This window comes from Neltuma alba, unplaced genomic scaffold (genome assembly GCF_004799145.2).
Source record: "Neltuma alba isolate B1F8T4 unplaced genomic scaffold, ASM479914v2 tig00007480_pilon, whole genome shotgun sequence".
Lineage (NCBI taxonomy): Eukaryota > Viridiplantae > Streptophyta > Magnoliopsida > Fabales > Fabaceae > Neltuma > Neltuma alba.
In genome coordinates, this window is record NW_021634795.1 from 52,297 (window position 1) to 69,893 (window position 17,597).

At 38.8% G+C, this 17,597-nt stretch overlaps 2 protein-coding genes and 1 pseudogene across 3 annotated transcripts; all 3 read right to left on the bottom strand.

Annotated features, from left to right (window-relative positions):
* Positions 1-1,573: 1,573 nt before the first annotated feature.
* On the bottom strand, positions 1,574-5,193 carry LOC114752665 (branched-chain-amino-acid aminotransferase 2, chloroplastic-like). Its single transcript, XM_028941409.1, has 10 exons — positions 5,120-5,193; positions 4,041-4,117; positions 3,625-3,796; positions 3,351-3,527; positions 2,903-3,034; positions 2,714-2,812; positions 2,507-2,623; positions 2,306-2,401; positions 2,043-2,155; positions 1,574-1,796 (listed from the first exon to the last, which is right to left on the bottom strand). The coding sequence occupies exons 1-10, from the start codon at positions 5,177-5,179 to the stop codon at positions 1,682-1,684; spliced, it is 1,158 nt and encodes a 385-aa protein (XP_028797242.1). The 5' UTR covers positions 5,180-5,193; the 3' UTR covers positions 1,574-1,681.
* A 2,970-nt stretch (positions 5,194-8,163) lies between these two features.
* On the bottom strand, positions 8,164-11,489 carry LOC114752664 (branched-chain-amino-acid aminotransferase 2, chloroplastic-like). Of its 2 annotated transcripts, XM_028941406.1 has the most exons (10): positions 11,349-11,485; positions 10,546-10,625; positions 10,092-10,263; positions 9,819-9,995; positions 9,603-9,734; positions 9,408-9,506; positions 9,097-9,213; positions 8,896-8,991; positions 8,635-8,747; positions 8,164-8,385 (listed from the first exon to the last, which is right to left on the bottom strand). In XM_028941406.1, exons 1-10 carry the CDS (start codon positions 11,421-11,423, stop codon positions 8,271-8,273), a joined length of 1,176 nt encoding a protein of 391 aa, XP_028797239.1. In that variant the 5' UTR covers positions 11,424-11,485; the 3' UTR covers positions 8,164-8,270. The 2 variants fall into 2 exon arrangements, with proteins under 2 accessions (XP_028797239.1, XP_028797240.1); XM_028941407.1 differs by lacking the exon at positions 9,603-9,734 and having other exon boundaries at positions 11,349-11,489.
* Positions 11,490-13,290: 1,801 nt separating this feature from the next.
* Positions 13,291-16,837, bottom strand: LOC114752666 (homeobox protein knotted-1-like 2; annotated as a pseudogene).
* Between the last annotated feature and the right edge of the window lie 760 nt (positions 16,838-17,597).

The window sequence follows — 17,597 nt, forward strand, 5'->3', positions numbered from 1 at the left end:
AATGGGCTGATATGAATGTGGGCGAAAAGAGTAGGTTGACCAGGCCCAAAATTCTGGTCAACGCTCCTGCCGGAGAAGCACTTGTAGGGCCTATTTGGGATAATATTAAAAAAATACTTATAAACACGTTTCATATTAGTTGAAATAAAACTCTCACATATTTATCTTGTATTCTGTAAATCATGATTAAAAAGTACTTATCTCGTATTTTATAAATTACAACTAAAAAGTTACTTATAAATTATTCCAAACAAGCTCATAATCAATTGTGTCAGCACAAATCTCAAAAAGAAAAAGGGTTTAGTACTTCATAGCTCTGTTATTTTGGGCTAAAGTGTAATAAAAAAAATATTTTGAAGTGTCTAATGTATTAAAAAATTATTTCAAGATGGTTGATGTTATTAGAAAAATATTTGAGGATACTGAATACAATTAAGTCTTATTATTTTTCATTCAAATTTCTACTACCCATAACAATAATCAGGCATCATGACTAAACAAGTTTGCACCTATTTGAGGTAATGGTGAAAATCACTCATAAACACGTTTTATGTAAGTCGAGACGAAACTCCTCTTATATGGGGGTAGAAGTAGGCTAGGCCCCTATTAAAGGCTTACGGTTTAGTCTACTTTAAGCCTAACCTAGCCTATTTAGTAAATAGGCCAGGCTCAGGCTTAGACCTATTGCAAGGCCTATTTAGGTAAAAAGGCCAGGCCTATTTTTATAAAGCCTAGCCTACAAGTCTACGGGCTTGGCCTATTTAATTATTTTTTTTTTAAATTTACACTATTATATAATATAATCTAGATTAATTTTATAAATTATTTATAAAATTACTAACTTAGCCATAATCCTAAGTCTCACATCCCATCATTCATACAGAAACGCAACTCTTTCATCAATCAATCTTTCACCTCAACATTTCTTTTCTTTGATCGCTCAAGATGACTGCGTTAGCTCACTCTCTATCCCCTGACTTACGTTGTTCACTAAAGCATAATAATTATAGTAAGTTTGTTTTAGTGATGCCCAAATGAAATATTATAATACTGCTAGAAAAGCAAGAGGTAAAATCTAGTTTTAATTACATGCCACTTGTTGGGTTTAGTTGATTTTAGAAAATATACCTCCTTAGTCAACATGTAATTAATTTTTCTTATTCGTATTTGCTGGAACAATTGTTGTCACTAAGCATTCTTTTTCCTTACTAGACTCTTATTATCTCATATTGTATGTGAGAATAGATCCTAAGCTTTTAAGACATAATGTAAGCTTTAAAATAGATTTGAAGAGTTATACATGAATTTGGAGGCATGTGCTTCTAAGCCTACTTAAATACCTAAATTTTAAGTAGGCTTTTAAAAAGGCTTTTAGGCCTTATCAGGCCTTTTGAAGGCTCAGGCTCGAGTTTAGAAAGAAGCCTACATGCAGGCTCAGACTCAGGTCTAAGCTTTAGATCTCTAATGCAGGCCCAGGCCTATTTAACTAAAGCCTGACCTAACCTAGTTTATTTTCACCCGTATAATCTCATATACTTGTTTCGTATTATATAAATTACGATTGAAAAACTACTTATAAGCTGTTCTATATAGGTTTTTTGTTTATCATGACATGGTACAGGAAACAGGACGTTGATTTACAAATTTTTGCCGACACTGGTTCACAAGCAAAACACAGAGTTTAGAAAATCTCATGGATCCACCCTCTACCATCTTCAATCTTACCAGTCTGAATACCCGTGAGTGTGGAGCTCAGCTCTTGACAGATCGTTCCCCTCCCTGTTCTGTATTCCATCCTGTACACACAACTCCACATTTCAGTCTTTTAGTTTCCTGTTTTGTTTTTGTTTTTTAAAATTTTGGTGGCAAGATTACTTTTTATACCGGGATATGGTCATATGTATGGTGGTGGGGCAACATGAATTATGGAGATATCTTTTCAGCTCATGTAACGAAGAAAATAGGAACCATCTCATGCTTGCAATTACCAAGGGATTAGTTGATTTTATGTCAGCGATTATGAGTGAGAGGCGCCGCTTTACCTTGCATCTCTGTAAGTGATGGTTCCTACAGGGGCAACGCCAACAGCAGTACCAGTGCAGAAAACTTCATCAGCCTCCGCTAATTCATCCACTCCCACGGCACGCTCCTCCACCTGATCATCACATTTGCAGGATTCATCATTATAATTCCATCACAAAAAAGTTTGCTGAAGACCCTGCTTCCAATCAAACACAAGAAACCAGAAGAAATGCGGAATGAAGACCAAGTTTCTTGTCAAATATGAGCGTAAAAGAAGTGGAACCTGATAGCCAAGATCACGAGCAATTTCAATGACACTTTTTCTGGTGATTCCCGCAAGAATGGTTCCGTTGGTGGCTGGTGTTGAGATGTTTTTGCCCTTTGTGAATTCGAAAAACCAAATAAGACGGGCTACTTGCGACAATGCTTGTAGGATTAAAAATGTGCAGTGGTGCAGGCATATCTAGAATTCAGAGGCAAATACCTTTGCAATAAAAATGTTACAAGACGACACCTCCTCCAGATTCTTCTTGGTCTGCGAGTCCAGGTACAGCACATCCGAGAATCCCCTGTTTTTTGCTCTCATTTGTGCCATCAGAACCTACATTTCAGCACAAACAACACTTTATGCACGAAGTTCTACGGGTCTCGCTAAAAAAAGGGAAAACAACTTTTGAGAGATTGTAATTACGGGAGCATAATTTGAAATGGTTTTGACGCTTCCGGTCCCGCGACGAGAAGCACGATCCGTGTCCTCCTCCACGTACAAGTTAAGCGGTGCCGTACCCTCCTGCAGCAACTTGGACGTGTTTTATTTGTGTTGACATGGTCTTTAGATATTGTTTTCTTCTATATAAAAAAACAAGAACAAGTAACTGACTTTGAAATAGGTGCCCACGGGAGAAGCATATATGAGGAATGTATATTCGGGCGCCGGGGCCAAACCCAATACGGGACCCGTCCCTATGAGCAGAGGCCTCAGGTACAGCGATCCCTTGGCCGGTGGAGGAACCTGCTTTCGCCTTCCACGTAAGTCCATGGTTGAACTTATAGTAAATAAATCAAATACTGTCTTTTATCAATAATATAAGGTTCCATTTTATTTCTTTTTCACTTATATTTATATATTGGTTTTTATAGTGATATTTTTAATAATAATAATTTTAGTCAAAACATTTTATTAATAAAGATATTTTAAAAAATACAATACTTATTTACTATAAATAACTAATTTAATTTATTTTTTTAAATTTTTTTAAATTAGTTAACTAATTCCTCTATTTATATTTAGTATCTGAAATAGTACAGAAGGCGCAGAGAGTAACTACCCAGCGCCTGTTGGCCAAGGCAGTTTGCTTGAGAGCATTCACGAATTGATCCACGGAAGGTGCAGGCATGCACATTCGGTCTGCACCCATCCGCATGCGCATGGCATTCTGTTCCGGACGAAACAGAAGTAGGTGCCCATTTTCCTTTCTGTGTGCTTTCGTCCCTTCAAACACTCCCTGTTCAGAAAGCCGTGGGGTATGAGGAAACAAGGGGTTTTCATTTGAATCACGAAATTATCTGTCTCCGAGAATTTATCCTTCACAGTCTACTCACTTGGCCGTAGTTTAGAACTCCGGCGGAGGGGCTCACTTGAAAGTTCCCGAAAAGACGAAGTTGTCCTCGTCCAAAGTTGCGGTCCCCGCTACACTTGGCCACGTACATGTAATCGGTCGGCATCAGGCCAAATCCTAGGCCATCCCATTCCGCTTCTGCGTCCCCATCCTCCCTGCCAATTCCACCAAGAGATAATTTATAAAAAGAGGGATGAGGGATCAAATTAGAGACGCACGTTTTTATTTTGGATTTGCATGTTTATTTTATAATTCAACTTTCATACCGATATATATAAGATTAAATTAGAACAAACTATGCTGGTGATAAGTTGTGACAGTTAGAAAGAAGCTAGAAAGTGATATATGACTAAGTTGTCGGTTACGAAAGAGTGGTATTATGAGGGGATTGATTGTTACCTGTGAGGTGACGATGGATGGGCCAATGGTTGCAGGGAGGAGACTTGAGACGCAAAGCTACGGTAGCTGCGTCCCATCTACCACCATTAATTGCCAAGCATCAGCCAGATTGTCCGCCATTGAACAATACGCATGTACGATAATGACTAAAGGCAAAGGAGAAAAATATGATAAATACTCGGTGGTCAAGTCACACCACCCCGCCCGATTTAAGAGCGGACGATTCTAAAAGCGCTTGTGCCCTATATTTGGTATCGTTCTAGAGTATCTTATAAATTTTGAACCCAGAAAAGGGTATTTTACGATTCAAGTAAGTTTTGTGGAGCTCATCTACATCCCGTAACTGCAGATACTGCCCTGGGAACAAGGTATTTATTATTTAATAGTTGTTGAATAGGGCAAATAAAAACTCATGCAGCATCAATCATTATTTTGAATTTACAAGTATGACCGGTAGGAGTTGTGTCCAGGACATACACAAGCCTATTCTAGCCCATTCGATCCCTGAACAAAACACTGAGTATTGTATTATGGGGATGACTGAACGAAAGAGCTGTATACACAATACAATTGTTTCGAAGGGAACAGAACAGAAAAGAAATAATTGTGTTTAGAAATTAACATTAAGTAGATCAACCCCAGTTACTTAAGCCGTAAGTGTATCATATATGTGTGTGTATATTTATATGTATGTATGCCCTTTCAAGAAAGATGATATGTCCTATTGAGTTTGGACTCGTTTTAATTTCATGGCGTGGGAAGGAAAGAAATAACTGTGGGTTGAAATTAGCATTAAATAGATCAACCCCAGTTAATTTAGCCGTGAGTCTGTATATGCCCTTTAAAGAAGGATGATCCGTCCTTCGGACCTGGTTTTAATTGCATTTGTGTGGGAGGAAAAGAGAAGAAAATGGAGTTGACAATGCCACTACTATAGGTGTTGTTGAAACGAAGGGTGAATAATGGTGGGAAAGATATTAATGTTGAGCACTTGATAGATCATAGTAAACGGGAAAATATATGCATAATCGTTTCAAAGAGATGGATGTTGTAATAAAGAAAGAAGAAGAGATAAGAACCTTGGAAGGGAGGGAAGAAAAAGGAGCTAAACTTGGGAAGCACAGAGTCCTGCCAGTCATGCTGATCGATGCGTGATCAGTACTGCTACAACAATGGGAGACAGGCCAAGCTAAGTGATCGATGCGAAATATTGTTGTTTTGGCTTTTAGGCCGCTCACTGCACTATCTATAATTCTCTCTCTCTATATATATACACACTCTTCCGGTCTTAAACATAACACTTTTTTTGTAGTTACGCTATAAAAAAAAAGTTTTATATTTAAGATCAGAAGAATATATATATATATATATATATATGCTCTCACACACAAACGCACATGTTCAAACAAATCCAAACCACAAAGTACTGAGAAACAGATCGATTTCACTGTGTGCGTGTGTGTACGCATGAAATAATATGGCCGACTTTATTAGTTAACTATGACGTCAAAACTATTTATTAGAGCACACCAGAACTCTAATCTCCACGTTTTCAACATCCCCCCCCCCCCCAAACTAATTTACTTCTTGTGATCCTGCTTATGACTTTGGTCAAAAAAAAAAAAAGATCTTGCTCATTAAGTTGTCTTTTTTTAAAAGATTTTTTTCCAAATGTGCTTTGTAGTTGTTTCCAAAGTCGACACTACTTGAATTAAAATTCTTGGCCACGTGGATGTGATCTCATTAAAAGCAATTCTATAATCGAGACGTGATTATTACTCAATAAAATTATTTAACATGAGGATCACACCCAGAATCGTTCTCCTCCTCGCTCTTGTATTATTTCACATAAAATTATTTATTAATACTACATCAATTTAATTTTTCATATTTTGAATCAAATATATTGAAATTTCAATATAATACAATTCTTCATTCTCTAATCTAAAGAAGTCAATATTCTTAAATTCTTTTATTTCCAAAAGCGTATGTCAATTTGAATCAAGTCTACCAAAAAAATGCAGAATTTGTTAAAAAAAAGTTTATTGTGGACCAAATTAATCCGATTCGAATAAAACTAACATCATAGTCAAATACTATAGATAAAAAATGTTGTTCAGTTAATATAATTTGCTTTAGCTCAAATCAAACCTTTAAGTATCCTTAAACATTGACAGACTTATATTATATTCTATTAATCAGGTACGTTTGTAAATAATAAAATTTATCGTAAGTTTTATCATATAGAATGAAATTGATATAATTGTGCTTATTAAGAATTTTTGGGACAAACAATTTATTAGAATTGATACATTGTGTGGGTGTAGATTCCGAACATGACATCGCTAATGGACCCCCGGGGTTCCTAACTGCAACAGGACTAATGCCCGCGGCCCACGGACTACCTAACTTGCCCATATGCACAACTACCCTCCCCGGCCGACGTTTTACTTCCGTTTTTCCTTTTATAAAATTTAAAAAAAATCTGAAATAATCTAGTGGAATGCTAGATTTAGTAGAAAGAATTAATCCCAATAACTTAGCAAATGAAGGTTCAAATTTTTATTAAGAGAAATACTCATGTTTAGTACCTGTTTCAAACAAAAATACCTCCATGTGTCTAGCTAAAAAGAAAGAAAGAAATATTAGATAAGTTTAAGTACTAGACAGTACATAGTTTTTTCTAATTTTTTTAAACTATTAATTAAAACTGATGCCATACATTTTTTGGAGTTTTAAGCTATATCGCACTCTTCTCTGTGATAGGGTTTTTTGACTTTTTCCCCCTTTCGAAATATTCTGGGGACCGGCTACAATTAAAATCAACATGAAAGATCTGATGTAAAATATCTCGCCATAATCAATTTGTGCTCTTTTTCTACTTTTCCCAGTTTTGGACGCCATGTTCCCAAGTACTAGAAAAAATGAATTTTTTTTTTTAAAAAAAAAAAACTGGCCGTGCTTCCCTTTTTTTTCTAATGAAAAGTCTACGGGAGAATGTCTAAAACAAAACCGACGCAGAATAATTCAAACAACCCAAAAACTCCCACTTACCTACAAACTTCGTTTTTATCAATTCCAAGACGCGTTTCGTCTTTCTAAGGGCGTTGCAAACAGGCGCTTAGCATTGTCCTAGTATGTGATCCAAACTCCTCCTTCATCCTTCACCCCCATGGTGTCGTCTAGCAGAGTCATTATCCACAATTTAGTGCACTACATGATTTTCAAGGTTTCATCACCATGGCTAAAGAAAGAAAAATGAGCAAATAACCTCACCAGGACACAACTAGGATTATTTTATTTTATTTTTGTGAGGGGACACAACTTGGAAAATACTACAGCTTATCGTTATCGTAGCAAAGAAACCTGATTACGAGTTATAAATCACTAATATATTTGTTAGGCCTGGATCTAAATTATCCTAAAAGGGTCTGGGCTGGACTGCGATTGTAATTATCCACGAGATACTTCCATATTGCGGTGCACTGTTTCTTGTTGGGGTGATACCATCTTGCAATATGATGCACCGCCCCAGAATATAATTTTACTTTATCAACTCGATTAGTGCTCACACGCCAAATATATCCCCGTCGTCATCATTAATGATTCTCTTTTCCTCCAACCAACCGATTTCTGCAGTACTGGCAATATTCCTCACACAGCTAATTCAAATTTTACACGTGCAAAGCTCTCCCAGGCTCACACATTAATAATTGATTTCAATAATTGATTCTTCATGATCTTGATAAGTCTCATTTAAATTAACAGCAAGCGGCCATCAAAGTTTCCTCATCAGTCGTACGTCTTTATCTTCGTTCTATTGGCCCAATCCAACAAATATGTACAGAGTCACCTCTTATACTCCTCTGATCCTTATTATATACCAATTTGACTTTTATTTGGTCTTACCCAATCCATTTTGTCTCTTATATTTATGCATTTTTTCCAAGATATCCTTCTAATAGTTTTAGCCAATATACTTAATTAGCAAGGATATTTTAGGAATGACATTATTTATTATAAATAACCAACTTAACTCACTTCCTTAATTAAATAAATCAATTGGGTCTATAATTAGGACAGGAGGAGTATTATTTTTCTTTCAAATTTCTACTATCCTTGCTAATAATCAGACGTCATGACGGAACTATTTTATTTATCGTGGCATGGCACAGGATATTGATTTACACATTTTTTACGACACTTGTTTACAAGCAAAATAGCAAGAATTTAGTAAATCTCATGGATCCACCCTTTGCCATCTTCAATCCTACCAGTCTGAATACCCGTGAGTGTGGAGCTCAGCTCTTGACAGATCGTTCCACTCCCTGTCCTGTATTCCATCCTGTACACACAACTCCACATTTCAGTCTTTTAGTTTTCTGTTTTGTTTCCCCCCCCCCCCCAAAATTTTGGTAGTAAGATTAATTTTTATACTCGGGCTGTGGTCATATGCATGGTGGGGCAACATGAATTATGGAGATATCTTGTCCAGCTCATGTAATGAAGAAAATAGGAACCATCTCATGCTTGCAATTTCCCAGGGATTAGTTGATTTTATGTTGGCCATTATGAGTGAGAGGCACTGCTTTACCTTGTATCTCTGTAAGTGATGTTTCCTACAGGGGCAACGCCAACAGCAGTACCAGTGCAGAAAACTTCATCAGCCTCCGCTAATTCATCCACTCCCACGACACGCTCCTCCACCTGATCATCACATTGCCAGGATTCATCATTATAATTCCATCACAAAAGTTTATTGAAGACTCTGCTTACAATCAAACACAAGAAACCAGAAGAAATGCGGAATGAAGACCAAGTTTCTTGTCAAATATGAGCGTAAAAGAAGTGGAACCTGATAGCCAAGATCACGAGCAATTTCAATGACACTTTTTCTGGTGATTCCCGCAAGAATGGTTCCGTTGGTGGCTGGTGTTGAGATGTTTTTGCCCTTTGCGAATTCGAAAAACCAAATAAGACGGGCTACTTGCGACAATGCTCGTAGGATAAAAAATGTGCAGTGGTGCAGGCATATCTAGAATTCAGAGGCAAATACCTTTGCAATAAAAATGTTACAAGACGACACCTCCTCTAGATTTTTCTTGGTCTGCGAGTCCAGGTACAGCACATCCGAGAATCCTCTGTTTTTTGCTCTCGTTTGTGCCATCAGAACCTACAGTTCAACACAAACAACACTTTTATGCTTCAATAACTCGATCATCTACATAGAACATCAACCTTATCAAATAATGTCTCTCAATTATCTATTTCTGTCAATGGACTTCCCAAAGGGCACACCGTCTGAGCCAAGTTTCATGGGTCTTACGACTAAAAGGTAAAAAACAAATTTTGAGAGATTGTAATTACGGGAGCATAATTTGAAATGGTTTTGACGCTTCCAGTCCCGCGACGAGAAGCACGATCAAAGTCCTCCTCCACGTACAAGTTAAGCGGTGCCGTACCCTCCTGCGGCAACTTAGACGTGTTTTATTTGTGTTGACATGGGCTTTAGATATTTTCTTCCATATAAACCAAAAAAAAAAAAAAGAACAAATAACTGACTTTGAAATAGTTTCCCACAGGAGAAGCATATATGAGGAATGTATACTCGGGCGCCGGGGCCAAACCCAATACGGGACCCGTCCCTATGAGCAGAGGCCTCAGGTACAGCGATCCCTTGGCCGGTGGAGGAACCTGCTTTCGCCTTCCACGTAAGTCCACGGTTGAACTTATAACAAATACATCAGATACAATGACAGAATGCGAGAGAGTATTTACCCAGCGCCTGTTAGCCAAGGCAGTTTGCTTGAGAGCATTCACGAATTGATCCACGGAAGGTGCAGGCATGCACATTCTTTCTGCCCCCATCCGCATGCGTATGGCATTCTGTTCGGGACGAAACAGAAGTAGGTGCCCATTTTCCTTTCTGTATGCTTTCGTACCTTCAAATAGTCCCTGTTCAGAAAGGCATAGGGTATGAGAAAATACGGGGGTTTTGTATTGATTTGTAAAAAGTTATCTGTCAAAATTTATCCTTCAGAATCTACTCACTTGGCCGTAGTTTAGAACTCCGGCGGAGGGGCTCACTTGAAAGTTCCCGAAAAGACTAAGTTGTCCTCGTCCAAAGTTGCGGTCCCCACTACACTTGGCCACGTACATGTAATCGGTTGGCATCAGTCCAAATCCTAGACCATCCCATTCCACTTCAGCGTCCTCATCCTCCCTGCCAGTTCCATACACAGATAATTTAAAAAAGGAGGACAGGTGGACCAAATGATAGACGCCCACTTTTATTGGATCTGCATGTGTTTTTTTTTTTAATTTGATTTTCACACGTATATATGGAATATTAAATAACAACAAACTGTACAGATGATAAGTCATGAGCAGTTAAAAAGAAGGCAGAACAAGTGTTAAGTGATTCAGTTGTGGGTTACGTTGGCTATTTAAATTTTAAGTGGAGAGGACCAACGGGCTAGCGGTGTTACAAGGGGAGTGATGTTACCTGTGAGGTGATGATGGTGCGGCCACTGGTTGCTGCAGGGAGGAGACTTGAGAAACAAAGCCACGGCTGTTGCGTCCTGTCTAGCACCATTAGTGGGCAAACATATGAGCCAGAGGGCCCGCTAATACAGTTGAAAACAACAAGCATGTTCGTTTGTTTCACTTGAATTTTTTGAACTACGCAGGACGGACAAACCGCTTTCGTGCACGATAATGATTTCAGGTAAAAGAGAAAAAGTTTGATAAATACTCGCTGGTAAAGTCACAACACACCAATTAGGAGTCGACAGTTCAAAGAGCACTCGTGGCCAAAGTTAACTAGGATCGTTCTAGAGGATCTTATTATTTTTGACCCCAAAAAAGGGGTAATTTACGATTTCAGTTATTTGTGTGGATCACTCATCTATCCTGTGATTATGCAGGTACTACCATGCTGATAATGGATTTCTTTTCTCTATTTGTGGGTGAACTAGGTATTTAGTACTCGTTGAAAGGGGCAGAAAACTGATGCAGCAACAATCATTGTATCGTATTTATGCGTATGACTGGTGGGAGTTGTGGCCAGGCTTGTGCACAAGCCTATGCTAGCCCACTCGATCCCTTGAAGAGACCATGGAGTACTATATTGTGGGGATGAGTGAACGAGGGAGAGACGGAGTTGATGCCTATAAATACAAAATACAAATGCTGCAATAGGAACAGAACAGAGAAGAGGAAATGATTGCGCATAGAAATTAATATTATTGTATAAGGAAAGAAAGAATTGAAAGATAAGAGAAGGAGAGAGAGCAGAAGAATGATGACCTTGGAGAGAGCTGGGGAAGAAGAAGGATGAGAGGGAAGAAGCAATCGAGCGAAGCGGAGATTCCTGTGAATCATGGCGGAGGGAACGCGGGAATGGCGAGAAAATGGGAGGGAGTGAGAGAGATTTTATAAAGGGGATCGAGGTGGAAGGGAGGGGGATAACGCCTAGTGCGTAGAAAGAGCAAGTTTGGGACGTAATTAAGAAGAAAGTTGTTTGTTTTATATGTATAATGTTAGGTGGGTGAGGTTTCATGGATAGGAACTCCAGCTTTTCAGACGCGGCATGGCACGTTCCTGCTTAAAAAATCGTGGGAAGAGGGAAAGAAGGGGCGCACATCCAAATCCACGTCAGCGCCCATCCGATTGGCTACAGGAGTCCACCAAATACAGTGGGCCTCACGTCCCATGCGCTCACGTGGCCTGCGTCCTCTGGACAAACCAAGTGATCCACACCCGAACGGCTTCACCTCTACGCCTCACACCGTCAGAGTCAAGTCTGTTTACCCTCCCCTTGGGCCTAACCAGCCGCCCACAATATCTCTATCAGTCACACACATAAGTTAGCGTGTATTCATTCACAAATGACCAACAGGGGTTGGTCCGAGTGGTAAGCGGCTCGGTTCCGTTTAAGTAAGGTCTCGAGTTTGATTTCTCATAGATGCAGAAAACCCCTGCTGGGAGACTCACTCGCGTGTGACGCGGGTCGGATTCGGACATAATCAAAGCAAAGCTCTGATGAACCCCAAAAAAAAAAATCACAAATGAACGAATCCCCCACTCGCCATGATTCTATTTCTATAGATGCCACCCTCATTTACACACTTCCTATGACTACTCTTCCACATGTGTTTCCTTCTTTCATTTATTCAATTTGGAGATGATCAGGAGCGCCCTTCCGCTCAATTTTGTTCACTAGCCACGTCCCTAGTTCCATGTGAAATGTGCATATTTTGGCACAAGTCAGCCCTTTCGGTCAAGTGCATGCCGTTTGTGGGTATTTGTTATCTTCTTTTCTGGCACAGAACGGAGAGTCTCGCTTTTTGTTGACTTTCAACTGTACATGGCACAACACAATCCCCACACATGCCGTATCCGAAGCCTATTGGTTAGTTGTCCTTTAATGCGCTTCGTTACTAATTTCTCAAAACACGCGGCAATGAAACCAACATGCAAACACGGGTCACCTCAAACTTATCAGATCTAAATTGTTCAGATCTGATCTAGGCAATTCAGGTTTAGTTTTTTTTTTTTTTAAAGTTATTTTAAGAGATGTACAATATAAAATAAAAAAATAATCTCTTACCTATTATACTTTGAAAAATATATTGAAAATACAATAGCGCGCTGCTAGGAAAATCTATGTCAGCATGTATATGATCATTAGGATTCTCTTTCCCGCAACGGCCACCTAATATCGAAGAATCTACGATGGGTCTAGCTCCGCATCTTATCATCGATGAATCACACATTCACTGCTCGAGTGTCCATCCACAATACAATCATCCCAAGTCTTCAGATCGCAAAACAGTACGTCAAAGATAAAAAATCAAGTCATGAGGAAAATCAAACGACCTAATTTCAACTGCTTGCATCCACATTTTTCCTCTCACCCAGCCATTTCAGTTCAAGAGATCCCACAATAACTCATACTTTATTAACCCACACTTGACGGGCACGTTATGCCATGCATACACGGACCGGGGAAATAGCAGATTATGATTTAACACTGGGCCTGGCCCACCCAGTTTAACAATCTCATGATCCTTAAGCCCGCGGCATACTTCTGCCTATGTTCCCCAACATTTAATTGTGTCTGACTATGATTAGTCCCTCGCAACGTTGAATATTGAATTTCACCTTCGTTCTGCGATTGCATTAGTCAGACACGTAACGCAATGACAATAATCTCCTGCAATCCTTCACCAAGACCAGGGTCCAACAACATCTGAACAAATTGTTTGTACCCGATACTCAGAATAGCAGACAACCATTGGAAAATATATCATATTACAAGATTACTGCTCTATCATGTATTCTCACACTGCACAACAAATTAAACGAAGACTTGTGCTTCAATAAATATGTTATATGGAAAGGCACAGGCAATAATCATGGTCCTAGACGGTAGCGAGCATCGGCCATGTAGTGGGCGTCCATGTAGAAAGCGGGATTCTGTTGATGCATGCCTTCCATCACCATAAATTGCATGTCTTCTGATGGCTTCCAGTGCCGCTTCCTTTGATTTATGAACCAGTTATTTATTTGCTTCTGATCCAACCCCGTTGATTCTGCCAGTGCCACTTTCTCTGATTCCTACTCAATTTATTAATTGTTGTTGCAAAGCAAAGTAATTAATGCCTATGCAATCTCATTAAATCAGCCAAGCGTTTCGTTACCGCTAAGTATGTGCTAGCTATAGAGAAATTTATGCGCAACAATATATACATACCGAAGGATAGGGCCATTTGTAGTGTAATTCCCACCAGTTCAGAAGCTTTTGCCTGGCATCTTTAGGCAGCTTTCCTTTCTTCTTTTTCTTTGAAAGTTCTTGCTTCAGGCTACCCAAGTACCCACTGTACTTTCTTAGCAAGTGGTTCTTAAGCTCGCGATCTTCAGCTCGAGGATCAATTCCGGCCATTTCTGCTTCTCCGCCGCTGTTATCTTGATCCTCTTCAGATGAATCCACACCGTCGCCCTTGTCTTCTGCACATTGGATCAACATTTGGCCATTCACAACTTTTTTAATAATTAGTTGAGAGAATAGTAAATAGCCAAAAACAAGACCACATTATAAAGGACATCAAAGGACAAATAAGACCGCATTATAGGGTCTGTTTGGGAGGTCTTAAAAATTTCCTTATAAACACATTTTATGTAAATCGAGACAAAACTTTTCTCATATACTTTACTCGTATTCCGCAAATCACTATTAAAAAACTATTTATAAGTTGTTCTGAACAGGTCCTATACAAACCATATTACAGAGCCGTAGTTACAGACCAAACCTAAGGTTAATGCATAGATCATTCCTTAAGCTCTTCAAAGGGTTACAGCTGCAAATGCTACTCGTGCGCTCTTTTATGTCCACTTTCGTTCTTATATATTTATAATATAAAACCCATTTTATAGTGTAATTTATATTATAAAAGGTCTTGTATTTAGAATGAAAGTATATCTTATCTACATATATCGTTGATTGAGTGTAATTAAACCGAAGCTGCAAGCGACACTTAGCAACAACAGTAATAATATATATTGTTGCTGTCTTGATCCGTGCAACAGCATTAACAAAGATGGCTTCACGGTAACATTTGATCCGTATGCTCATGTGTTAAGGAGCCTGGCTACGAGCCAACGACATCAAATACATATACAGAATAAAGAATTTGGAGGGCATAAACAAATACACAGAAATTTATACTGGATTATATCTTTTATTAAACAAATACTGGAGCAGCATTCAATGGGTGCAAGAAAAGTTATTTTTTATTGTCATGTCAAATCATTTTGACATGGTTCAATTCAAGGTCCGATTTTCCAGTCTCCGACAGATTCCACTATATTCATGTCTAAAAGCTAATTATGCAGTACTCGGAATTAATCACACTATTTTTATTAGTTACTACTACCGTTTCCATCCCATTGCACGTTAGAGTTAGACATTCTGAATTTAATTAATAATCACTATGATTTGTTGGGAGGCCCAAGGCCATGAGAGCGTCGATACTACAATGATGACGGGGGGTGTGTACAGGAATGTCTTCATAAAACCCCCCAACAAATCGTCGAAAAGTACATTCATTATGGTATATAAGCACCGATTAACGTACTATTAAGGTTTGTGATAGCTAGCCAGGAAGCCCTAGAAGAATAACTTTGTCAGAATTCAGAAGTTCGGGAAAGGTAGAGGGGGACAGAGAATAACGGGACGTGTAAATTAGGGTTTTAGCCCGGAAATAAAATATGTTGCGAATATTTAACTGGACTATTCTCGGAAACTTAAAACCTGGTACATATATAGGCTGGTTGTTAGGGTTCTGCGCTTCATCAAAATCAGCTTCCTTTCTGGGTCCATTTCCTCCGCATTGAATGCGTAAAAATTGGTCAAAGTTTCGGATTGTTAATGTCAAAGTTCATTGCTAAATATATACGGATACGAGTATAAACCATATTCAGACCATCGTTTAGTACAGCATTTGTTTGGTTTGAATGATAGGAAATTATTAATAATGATTCAGGGACCAAAAAATATTGAGGAAGTAAAACAAGTGGAAAGATAAGAATACCAGGGAAGATGCGCACAGGTCCATTAGAAAGTATATTGAGCTGAGCTTCGATGTTGCGTATGAAATCCATTGCCTCTTGAATTGGCCTTGTTAATTCCTCCCCGTACTTCACGAGCATGTCATAATAAGCTTCCTGTCATCATCGCACCGACACAGCCTTGTCTATCAAATTCTATTCTTTTAATACTTAATTACCAAGCAAACCAAAAGAATCCTTGGAAAGGAAAGAAAACACCCACCATAAATCGGTCAAGTTCTGGGTCCTTGCAAGTTTCCCTGGATCTGACCGAAGATCGCTGTCGTGCCTCGAACTCTTGCCTTGCCGCAGTCAGACGTGCCACCACTTCCGGCGGAGCTCCTACCTACGGTCGCGTCATTAACTATCTATCTACGGACATAAGCCCGTGAAGGGAGGGGGGGGGAGGGGAAAAAAAAAGCTCAGAAAGTAACTATTCTGACCTTGTGGCAGTTCATGTAAGCTTCCAAAGGTTAGAATAGTGAGGATGAGCAATGATTTTGGCTTTGAGAGATTCAACTTCGTCAGAGGTTTGGCTGCCTCCATGAGTCTGGAGGCTTTGTCTGATCAAAGGATGGTGGAAAATCTGAGAGTGATTGGAGGTGTTGGCTTCGGTTTTCACAGATTGATGACACTCAGATCCACCTGACTGGAGATGAAAGGTAGTTCTGGGCGACTGATGATGGCTTCCCGCACTTGAGCCTCCAACTGTAGCGAAGGAGTACGAGAAATTAGGCCTTGAACCTGTGCTTTCGCTCACCTGGTTACTATATCCCTCCATTAAATTATCTGTCCGACTCTAGCTATAAGCTCACTCGGATAAATACAAGAGCTTGAACTGCTCCAAGATATTAGGGGAAAACGAAGGCCAGCACAAAAACCCTACTTCATAACCATTCGTCACGAAGTATAGATCAACAAAAGGTCGACACTCGAAGTTTATAAAACCCTAAAATCCAAAGACTGCTAATTTAAGTGGGAATGACGTGCCATGGATGATAGATACCAGACCGAAACACAAGGTTTTGGGAAAAAAAATGATAATAAGTATCGAGTTGAAGAGATGATTTAATTCGGTGATTGCACCCACAGATATAAATGGCGGGTTTGCTCGGAGGTGAGGAATACGAGAGGAGAGGGGCAAAAGACCGAAGGCTGCGAAGCGGAGGTTAATGGCAAAACCTCCGTGCTGAGCAGGAGGGGTTCGTTGACAAGACTTTCTCACGCTTTAGAGGAGAAAAATGTTTGATTAAAATTACGAAGGCCATCAAAAAAAAAAATGAAAGGTGGTTAATTTGTATGGAAGGTAGGCTCAACCTGCCCCTTGTTCATTGGTCTCTCTTTAATTTTGTGTCCCCTACCTCTTTATCTAAATATTTTTTAAATGTTATTTTAAAATTCTTTTTATTTCAAAATAGCAGTAGGTAGTCTTTATTTGTCCAGCTTCAGTTTATTGTTTAATTATAACTGTTACTCTGTTTAAAGCTTGAGACTCTAATAAGACTTGGCTTGTTAATAATATGTTGATTTAATACTTTATTTAACTTCTGTTTTGGTCAAAAGAAAAAAAAAAAACCCTCTTATTTTTACGCGCCGGAAGGTAACAAAAAGAAAAAAGTTGTGTTAAACTCAAATCTTGTCATTTTACTCTGCATACTGTTTTTGGCGTTTCATGGTTACTTGTTAAATTCAATGATATGCTGAACGCCAAATCACAAATAGTAGCTTTATCCTTTCTTCAAAGAAAAAAAAACAGTTATCTTTTTTAAAAAGCATGTTATGAACATCGGTGGCAAGAACTTGTAAAATAATAATTATAAAGGTTAATATTATCTGTTCCTCAAATTTAACTTTAGTTTAATTTTGTTCTTTAAAATTTGATTTTATTTTGGTTTTGGCTTTTGAAATGTAACTTTGTTTTGGTTTGTCTAGGGATTTTTCGTTTTC

Bases quoted from the DNA above. Each gene is read 5' to 3' on its own strand.
- LOC114752665 (XM_028941409.1), bottom strand. From the start codon at position 5,179: ATGACTGGCAGGACTCTGTGCTTCCCAAGTTTAGCTCCTTTTTCTTCC. The intron at 3,528-3,624 runs GTGAGTAGACTG...CTTTCTGAACAG, and splicing joins GAGTTCTAAACTACGGCCAA to GGAGTGTTTGAAGGGACGAA. The intron at 2,156-2,305 runs GTTCCACTTCTT...TGTGATGATCAG, and splicing joins CTCGTGATCTTGGCTATCAG to GTGGAGGAGCGTGCCGTGGG.
- LOC114752664 (XM_028941406.1), bottom strand. From the start codon at position 11,423: ATGATTCACAGGAATCTCCGCTTCGCTCGATTGCTTCTTCCCTCTCAT. The intron at 8,992-9,096 runs GTATTTGCCTCT...GAATTCGCAAAG, and splicing joins GTAACATTTTTATTGCAAAG to GGCAAAAACATCTCAACACC. The intron at 8,386-8,634 runs GTAAAGCAGTGC...TTGTGTGTACAG, and splicing joins ATCACTTACAGAGATACAAG to GATGGAATACAGGACAGGGA.